General features: G+C 48.4%; 1 protein-coding gene across 1 annotated transcript in view; it reads left to right on the top strand.

Annotated features, from left to right (window-relative positions):
* The window catches only part of ARHGAP39 (Rho GTPase activating protein 39), a gene marked incomplete at its 3' end in the record, with an annotated part of 17,264 nt that extends 8,547 nt beyond the window's left edge, over nucleotides 1-8,717 (top strand). The window contains exons 2-4 of the mRNA XM_009587224.1: nucleotides 1,626-2,934; nucleotides 6,809-7,355; nucleotides 8,628-8,717. Coding sequence (XP_009585519.1) covers nucleotides 1,626-2,934; nucleotides 6,809-7,355; nucleotides 8,628-8,717 — 1,946 coding nt within the window. The remainder of the gene's footprint in view (nucleotides 1-1,625; nucleotides 2,935-6,808; nucleotides 7,356-8,627) is intronic.
* Between the last annotated feature and the right edge of the window lie 1,241 nt (nucleotides 8,718-9,958).

Genomic DNA, 9,958 nt, shown 5'->3' with positions numbered 1-9,958 from the left:
GCACCGGCCTCTCCTGGCGCCGCTGTGCTGAAGTGGGATTCACAGCGACGTGGTGCCATCAGAGAGCATGTTTTGCCAAAAATATTGTAAGCCATGGATGGGGAAGGGGCACGCCACCGCCTTAGGAGTGGACTGAGTGGGAGTGGACGTGGGATATTGGGTGCGGGGCAGAGAACGTGGGGCAGGTAACCGGGGAGGGGAGCACCCACAGTGATGTGGGGCTGCTGCTGTGGGCAGACGTCTCCTGTTGGGGTGGGTATGGGGAGAGCAGGGTGTGTGCAGGTGCACCCTGCCGGCGGGAGAGTCACGGGGGGGGGGACAGGCAGAGCACCCCCAGGGAAGCCATGCTGAAGGAGGGGGCTGGGACCCAGCAGGTGAAAAGTCTCTGGAGAGCAGGAGCAGAGCGGAAGAGGGTTGGGATGTCCAGATATCTTGGGGCGTGGTGGGGAAGGCACAAGCAGGGGATAGCATCACTGAGAGGCTGCAGCGGAGGTGGGTCTGTCTGCCAGCACAGGGGCCATGTAGGACAGGTCACAGCGCAGGATGGGGAACAAGTTTTAAGGTTCAAATAGAGCAAAATGGCTGCGAAGGTGTTAGGGGAACATCTCCTGTCGCAGACGGGGCATCCACAGCACGCCCTTAGATCTTACCCAATGACAGCTGGTAGCGGATACCTGGAGGGAGGGCACAAAATGGGGCCAGGTTGAAGGGGACCTTCCCAGGGACAGTGGTGCCTTTGAAGACCTGGAAGCTCAGGCTGGTTTAACAGCCTTTCCATTCCCTTTTCCTCAGAGCTCACAAATAGGGAACATCTGTAGCTGCATCCTGACAGCAGGTTGTTACTACACTGCAGAATGCGCCTTTGGGACTGGGATGTTGCAGTGGGCACGCTGGGTTGTGGTGGATCCTGAGTACCACCACGGGTCAGAGGATACTCCTGGCAGAGGAGGATTTCACAGCCATGAGAGCTGAGCAGAACCAGTAGGTTTGGCCAAGGGAACCAGATCTGAGGGCATCTGGACCAGACTGGGAGGACGCTCTACACAGAGGCTTAGTGGGTTGTGTGGGAGTGTAACACACATCCTGTGAGCCACGGACATGCACCCCCCTACACCTCCCGTATAGCTCATAGGTTTTTCTGCAAAATAAACATGCATTTGGAAACGTAGATCAAAAAAATAATGTGGCCTGGAAGGACTCTCATAGTTTGACAATCCGAAGGCAGACACTTGGGATTATTTTCCAACTCACTGGTTGAGTGGTCCAGAATAGTTTACTGGTCTTCAGCTGATTGTTCTGGGTGCCGTGCTGGCTAATGAGCCTTGGGAAGCATAGGTTGTTTCCTATCTCAGTGCTGCTGATACCAGACAGGTTATAGTATGATGAACTTGTTTCATCTTGTTCTGCTGTTCATGACTCAGAAATTTATTATGTGTGTAACAACGATGTGTTTCTGTTTCGGGAAGGGGGATCTCCAGGAAAAAACAATGACGAGCTGATACAACTGGTTGGGGAATCTCCAGGCACTTTGAGACTAACAATCTGGTATTTGGGTAGAAGTAGAGGATACTTCAGTTAATATAATTCTTAAATAATTCCCTGTATTTGTATCTTTCTTCCTTTAGGGAGACTCCTACCCACTGGCACCCTCTGCCAGGCACGAAAGCAGCCATGTTGGTCAAAGTGAACAGTTTGAGGCAGATACAGAGCTCTTCAAACAGTTTGCTTCAGCTGCAGGGTGCTCCAGAGGGCAACAGCCAAAAATCTCTTCCAAAACCAGCCATATATGCTCAGCCTCAATCCACATCCCAGAGCCCTGGAGCCACAAAGCAAATGCCTAAAGGAGAAACAAAGCAGTCTATGCAGGTCAAAAAGACAGAGAATGGTGGGTTTTGCCTAGTGCTGATGAATGGCCCGACTTCTCAAACACCTCCAAGGAGCCAGACAGGAACCCCCCAGCCTGCATCCCCTAAGTATGCCTCCCCTGCACCTATATACGATGAGCCATCTTTAGAGTCTCCAATTTACGATGAGCCACCAGTAGATATGGACACTGAAAACATCAGTACGAGTGGGATGTCTCCACCAAGGTCGCCAAGCAATAGCTTAAAAAAGCAGCTACAACCAACCAAATTATTACAGCATCCAGGTATGCAACAGCAGCAAGCTGCAAAGAAGCATGCAAGAAATCCTCCTTCTACTGAATACAGTCCGGCTGGCAGAGAATATATAAAACACATGGTCAATGTTGACCAGTCTTCTAAACTCTCCCACTCTTCTGCTGCAACAGCTGATGCCTCTACTAAACTGCCTGGTCAGCTTATTTCAAAAGACAGCTTCAAGCAGTCTTGGAGGATCTTGGAAGCCAACGTCCTCAAGAACATGGAAGCCCACCACAGTCGGCAGAACAGCCTGCAAACTCAAGAGTACCCAACTGGTATAAGCCATCAGGATTCTGGTTATTCGACTGGCCCTTCTCCAAGCTTGAGAAAAAGGAAAGGAAGGAGGCAAGGGACAGGTCAAGTAAGACCTGGCTCTGTGGGCAGCAGTAGTGAGCTTGCGGCTTTGAATGATAAGCTGATTGCCGAGATGCGTGCTGTGGTGGGCAGGTCAGCAGCTTGCAGGGGAAGCAAAGCCAGCCTTGATGCTGAAAGTCTGGAGAGTGGCATTCCGGCAGAGAGCAACAAAGTCAGATTTCAGTCAGACCACTTGAAAAAATGCATTAGCCGGAGCTCAAGGGATGACGTCTCAGCTAGTAATAGGTCTCTGTATAGACAGAGCCTGGAGAGCAGGGGCAGCTTTCCCAATGATGTGGCTGCTCCACAGGACACAGTGAGGCAGAAGAGGACTTTTGAGAAAATAGATTCTTTAGAAAAGAATGTGACCAGCCAGACGAGTTTGGCTTCATCAGATGCTACACGCCGCTCCTCTCAGGTACCTCCCCATCTACACCAGGTTAAATCGCACGCCTTTGCTGGACTGTTGTGGTGCAGAGCTGAGTACCTGGTCTGCTCCTGGGTGGGTTTAGTGGATGTGCTGCAGGCAGAACATGTCTGTGCCTGCAGAATAGCAAACAGGTCACAAAGCTTTACAGCTTTGCAGGTGGAGACCCATTTCAGGCCAGTGGCATGAGAGGAGAGGGAATTGTGGAGGGGCTCACGTCCAGCAAGCCATCAGCGCTACGGGTAGCTCTGCTGTGTTATTTGGGTAAATCTACTGCCTGATCATTTTACCGGTGCTTGTGTCTTCTTTAGTAGCCCTTACCCTCACATGTCCTTTCTGCGCTGGGATGGCCAGAATTGATGGGGTAGAGGATGCAAGCATCAGGATTTGCATGGCCACATGGCAGCATTTTCTCTTTTTTTCTCTCTCTTCTTTTTCTAATAGTTTCTCGTATTCTATTCTCCCTTCCAATCGTTCCTGAGCGTTGAATGGAAATATTCAGAAAACCGGTGACAGTAACTCTAGCATCCTCTTGTTGGAAATAGGTATTTTAAAGCCCGTTAGTGTGCCTGCACAACTGGAGTAGTTTTTCTCTATAACACAGCACTTCCGCAGAATTTAATTTGCCATCTTTTCTCCTATTTGGATTTGAAGGAACCTCCTGCTTCATGGTTTTAGTTCAGATTTAGGTTCTACATAGGTAATTTTATATCCTGTGAAGGTTTTGTCCTTTTTCTCTTTGCTCACTCTTCCAGTTATTTCACTTTTTTTCAGCCTGATTCTCTGCATCTCTTCTGCGAGGCACAGCTGATAACAATCCTCCAGCGTGAAAAGTGACTATTTATTTTAACCCTTTGTTCTGCCTTTTCTCCTGTTTACTAGTCCACGACCTTTCATGAAGAAACTTGGCAAAGCTCCTTGACCATTTCAGATTGCTCCAGTAGACCTGTGAGGTGTAATTTTTCTCTAAAAGCCAGGCTGACACCTCCCAGCTGTATCAGATTTATATGTGTGCATTCTCCTCTTTATTGTAATTTCTGATCGATAGTGCCTTGCTCTCACCTGAAACCCTTTTTAAAACTGATGTCATGTTCCCGCATTTTCTGTTTTTCAGGCATAGGGCCAGTTTGAGTTTACATGACTCACATAGTTCAGCAATTTCATTTCACAGCCTCTTTAGACTTATTGGAAGACTGCTATCCTGTCTTCAGGATGTGATACACCTCATTGCATTGACGGGGAGAGCTGAGACTTGATGTCTTGATTATGCACAAGAGATGGTGGGTTGGGGATAGGCTGTGAGTAGCCTTGAAAATGAAGAAAAATAATTCATGTGTGGTAGGATGGAGAAGGAGAATGCAGTGGAAGATGTAAGGAGATGGATGTTGCAGTAAAGGCAATGAGTCAATAAATAAATACTCTATTTACAGAAGTACTCCAAGATGTAAGAGTCCAAGTAAGGAGGGGGGGAGGTTGCAGAGAATACGGCAGCAAAATCGCTGCCTCGCCTGAAAATGGCAGTGTATGGCTTGAGTCACCAGCAGTGTCCTGTGCTGGGCCTGCGTGATGGAGAGGAGAATCGGGAGACAAGGAAATTAATTATCTGAGGAGGGTGAGCAGAAGTTCTAGGACAGGCTGAGCAGAGGTGGATGTGTACTGTCAGCACAAAGATAATAGCTGGTAGTTGTGTGAATGAGATTTGAGAGAGAAACTCTAGAGAGAGAAGAGGAGAGAACCAAGAGCCTTTTGAACTTCTAGAGAGTATGAGGAGGTGGATCCTCAGAAGTAACATGCTGAAGGAGCAATTAGGGTGGTAGGAGGAAAACCAACCGCAGGCATGGGAGGTGGATTGAAGGAGACCGAGGATGGAGATGGCAGAGAAGAACTGCAGGCAGGGATTTTTAGGTAGCATGTTGAGTGAATTCAGAGAGTGTAGAGGGGTAATTCAAGGGATAAAAAACCAAAGTGAAGTAGAAAAGCAGGAGAAATGATTGTGCCCCAGGCTGGCAATAAGAGATGGAGTGTGATGGGTGCTAATCCTGTCATCCACATATAGGTACGTTTGGTGTAAGATAGGGAAGGGTTGGACAGCACAAATCTCTGTTGTGAGTTCAGCAGTTCCTCCTTATTGAGAAGAAAACACTGACTTACTCTAAACATTTAAGAACTAATGTGTATTTTGGGGTTGACTGTAGGCCAGGACTGGAATAGAGTGTGGCATGCAAGTTAGAAGTGATCTGCAAAGAAGGAGAATGCATGTTTTATTTCACTTTTTCCACTGCAAAAACAAAATTTACAGGATTTCTGTTTGTCTTCCTTTAAAAACCAAAAACCTCAAGATTATCTTGTTTGGCATTTTCCTACTTGCTGGAGATCTCCTTGGAGAACACAGAGTGAAGTGTGAGCTGTTTAGCTCTTAGTTGCTGTATGTAGGCATTTCAATTCTAACAGAAAAATCTGTTTCCTAAAACAACTTGTTGGGTGTTTGAGTTCAATATGTGTCCCAGGCTGCCACTTCCATCCAAAACAGAGAATTCTGGATGGGCAAAATAAGTGTCTTATTCTCACAAGTAGTTATTATGCATCATTTTCTTGGGATCAGTACTACCAAAGCTCTAATTATGTAGTTATCTGTAGCGATCGCTGGGGAAGAAGGATGGACTAGGGCTGCATGTAAAAACTCCATACAAAGTCTGGGAGGAAGGAAGGTCTTTGTCTTTGCTGCTTATCTCTGTAAACTTGTGATCAGTGGACTTGTCCCTGGAGCAAATGAATTGGATCACTGCAGACCGCGGGTGGGGAGCAGCTGTCCCTAGTTCTCTGAGAAAAAAAACCAACCCAGTACTTGTGAACAATTCTGATTTAATTCGGGGAAGGTTATGCCTGCCTTGGATAGGAAAACATGTTAGGGAGCCCATCATAGAGATGTCCCCAAGTCCTGTGCAGTGGTCCTCGGAGAAGCGCTGAGTCTGTAGCCACAGGCTGTATCTTCCCCGTGGACGCTGAGGACGAGGACCTGTTCGGCAGGAGGCTGTGGTGTATCTGTGGGGTACGGTGAGAGCCAGCTCTGTTGGTGGTGGAAGTTGACTGACGCAGATATCTAGTCTCCTTCACTTCACCAACTCAGACACGATTTACCCTATCTGGGTGACAGCCTTGCCATCAAAATAGTTGTGCCCATGCTCTGCTGTGCCTCTCTTAGCTTCTCCTGTCTTGTGTGTCTGGTCAGTATTTCCATTAGGAAGGTCATGGTGGAATTGAGATACATGTTTTGAATGCCTCGGTACAGAGGCCGTGCAGGCACAGGCTGCCCAAAGCTCAGCAGCTCCTGATATTTTTTTTTTTTTTTTTTTTTGCTAGAACTTGGAAAAATAGTAAAGGCAGGAACCAGCTATTGGATTGTAGGGGTCACAAAGGGTGAAGACGAGAAGGAAACAGTGCTAACAGTGCTGTGGCTATCTAGTCTCTGCCGCCTCCTGGTGTTCCCCACCCACCTCCTGGGCTCCTGTGGCTCCGCCGGAACTGAGAGGGGAAGAGTGGGGGAATTTTTTTTGCCACAGAGCTGTACTGCTGCTCTGGGAGTCAGCCCAGCTCCTGCTTGGGTTGTCCCCCGGAGCTCTGGGACAGCTTGGACAATCAGCCCTGTTACTCCATGTCCCAACACTTCCCTTGGGGACAGCATCAGTGTGCGGCTGCGCCAGCCAGGCTCTTGCAGAACTACAGATGTCAGCCACCGATTATGCACAAAATCATGTTTTTCACCACTTTGCAGTTGCTAGTAGCTTCATGACTCACTGTTGATAATTTTCCTAGCAGGGTAAGGAGTCATCTAAGCTGCTTTTAACATGTATGTTCTCCATTGCAGCCCGGGACAATAGAGTTGGACCCCAAGCAGGAGAGCAGCGGCCAGACTGGCGGCTGCATAGGATATCATTTCCCTTACAATACTCTACGGAAGCCCATCTCTCAGAGCAGCATGGCAGACTGGGCGTCTAAAAACCTGAACATGCACACGCAGGGCATCTTCCGCCGAAGGATCTCCATCTCCAACATGCTGTCCTGGAATGGTGGCTCTATCAAAAAACCAATGCTCATCACTAGCAACCGCACCATCAAAAAAGAGGCATGTGAGATGTTCAAACTGGTGCAGAGCTACATGGGAGATCGTCAGACTCGCATGGACCGGAATCATGTGGCGTTGGTCACGGTCACCAAGTGCTGGAGCATGCAAGGTTTACGGGATGAGCTCTACATACAACTGATCCGACAGACAACAGATAATACATGCTACCGAAGTCTGGCATGGGGCTGGGAACTGATGGCCATCAGTCTGGCCTTTTTCTCCCCATCACCCAAATTTCAGTCTTATCTGGAAGGTTACATTTATCGACACCTTGACAGTGATGAAAACAGTAAGTGCCTCATACACACCCACTCTGCCCCCATCAGCATTCTGGTGGATTGTGCCACTTATTCAGGGTTGTCTGGTTTGTAAAAAAAATAAGTAGTCACCAGCCCGTGCTGTGGTTTCCGTCAGTGAGAGTACCATGTGCTAGGCGAGTTCATCTTTCCTTGGTGGGATGAAGCTGCCACCAGCTCATCTCCCTGCAATTCTCACTTGTGTCTGGCAAAGAAATGCCAGCCCTAGACTGTACTCATCTCACCGATCAGCATGGCAAGATCAGCACTGAAAAGAGCTGATGTTAACCTGCCAAGGGCAGAGTTTGTTTGGGTTCTCTGAAGACATGATTTACTTCAAAGTTTCTTAAAGCAGGCAAAAAAAAAAGATGAATTTTTTAAGGGAGCCATTGCAAACATTACAAACAGGCCTTAGCTTGGCAAATAGTCGGGGATCCTGAAGGATGCTGGCTTTTGTTGTGAATAGATGTGATTTATCTGTCTTTCAGAAGCCTTGGGGACCAGCCCAGCATATATCCAGTTATTACCCCAATTTTATATTTCTATAGCATCCTGTGCAAAGAAAAAAAAAAGCCAAGTGCCAGCCTGGAGAGTATTTATTGGCTGATTTGTCACTATTTCAGCAATGCTCGCTGTGTCTTGTCCAGTCTCAGGCGAGAAACCAGAGCACCTATTTCCACTTGGGGCTTCAAACGCAGGTTAAAGCCCCCACAGATCTCCAGGGCAGGTGCAGAAGTTCTGCCTCAGCACTTCTCTGCGCCTGCTGGTGAGCGCGGCCGTGGTGCAATGCCAACCTTTGCCTTCTGGTTTCTGTAGCCTTAACTTGGGGTTCCTTCACTGAACTGCTGGATGTGCTGCACTGGTTTGGGTTTTCATGAGGATCCCAGACCCTTGTCACTTCTCCCCAAAACCATTCCTTCCAGCTACACTTGGCCCAGGAGTGAAAAATCACCCTGCCAGCACCAGGGTCCAGGCAGCAAGGGGGAGTAAGCTGAACTATTTGAGTGGGTTGTTCCTTCTGCTGGTATTTAGGCAGTAAGTTTATTTAGGTATAAGCTTGCTGCCTGGAGCCCCTTCTCAACTCTTTGGCCGTTTGGAGAAGTTGAGTGATGTTCTGGGCCCCTCACTCGAGCTGGCTGTGGTACAGGACCTTTCCCCGAGCAGACCTCCTCATGCTGGAGTTAGGCTGGCTACCATGTCTAAGGGCAGTTCTGGGCTTTGGTATTTTATCATTCTACATTATTAATCCTCTTTTGAATTTTCAGTTGCCCAGCGCATCAAGGAGCTTGTGGATCTGAAAAACAAGAAGAACTCAAAATCCAGGAAAAAAAGGAAACAAAACACCGAGGATGAAGGTAAAAGGGAGGCACAGCATGGCAGGGAGCCTAGAGGAGGACTGCACTGACCTCAGACAGGCGGGGATGCTGAGCTGCACTGAAAATCAGACCATTTCTTTAAGTGCATAGACTTAGATTCAGGAAACTTTACTGCAGGTGGCCAGTGTGAGAGGTTTGACCAGAGCATGGATCAGCAGTGTGGGTGGCAGCTGGGCAGCACACGGGACGGGTAGCAGTGTGGCGGCGGGGGGGGACCCCTTTCACTCACAATTGTGTGAGAAAAGGGATTTTAATTTGGATGCAGGGCTGGGGCTGTAATTTAACTGGTCTGTGTGTGCCACAGAGTTTCCTATACACATTCCAGTGCTAAAAGCCGTCCGAGCCAGCATGTTGAAAAGAACCTGTCTCAATTGTAGTAATGGATTTTGTAAACCACCACCCAACCTGAGGACCTTCAGGGAGGGCACTGATATCTGGCAAAGAGCACTGCCTTTTTCTCTCCAGTATTGGGTTCCCCTTGTCCACACTTCCTGGACTCTGCAGTCCAGGGCTTGCAATAGCACCTCTGCCGAATGAACAAGAGCTCACGTATTCCTCCAGCCTCAGGTTTTAACTGCTGACTGCAGGATAATACTTGATCTGGCTAAAGTCTTGCCAGACAAGGTCCATTCAATTTTTTTTCACATTGCTTTCAGGAAACTTGAGCCAACCTGTGAATTCATATCAGGCAGCACTTTATATCATGTGGCCTCGGTGTTTTTAATCTGGGAGAGCTGGAGTCCAGCTTCCTGCATTGGTGAGCCAGCAGGCAGGCGTGTGAAACGCGGACACCGCAGCTGCGCTCTCCTGCAGTGGCTTCGCTGTGTCACTGCTCCCCCGAAGCAGCTGCAAGCCTGGGAAGTGGCTGAGGAGGCCCCTTGGCTGCAGCCCCTGCAGTAAGAGCGTCTAATGCTTCTCTGTCTCTGGTAGGATTCGGAGCAGAGACCTGAAATTACACAAAGGGATTATATTTCTGGTAGGAATATGTCTTTTTTCTTTCCTGTTCAGGCCCAGAAGAGTTCAGCCCATTCTGAGCCCTCAGAAAGTCATTTTGCTTGTGCTCAGAGGGACTTTGATATCTTTATGGGACAACTCCCCAGAGATTGCTCTGCACAGGGCGTGCTCTGTGGGCTGAGCAGACTCTTCTGTGCAATTGCTTGTCTGTGTTGCGTGTGCTGGAGTTGTGTTTGGGAAGATAGAGGTAGTTTTTACCTAAAAAA

This window comes from Fulmarus glacialis, unplaced genomic scaffold, assembly GCF_000690835.1.
Source record: "Fulmarus glacialis isolate BGI_N327 unplaced genomic scaffold, ASM69083v1 scaffold28010, whole genome shotgun sequence".
NCBI lineage: Eukaryota > Metazoa > Chordata > Aves > Procellariiformes > Procellariidae > Fulmarus > Fulmarus glacialis.
The sequence above is the reverse complement of the archived record's forward strand: the minus strand, read 5'-3'. Positions and strand labels throughout refer to the sequence as shown.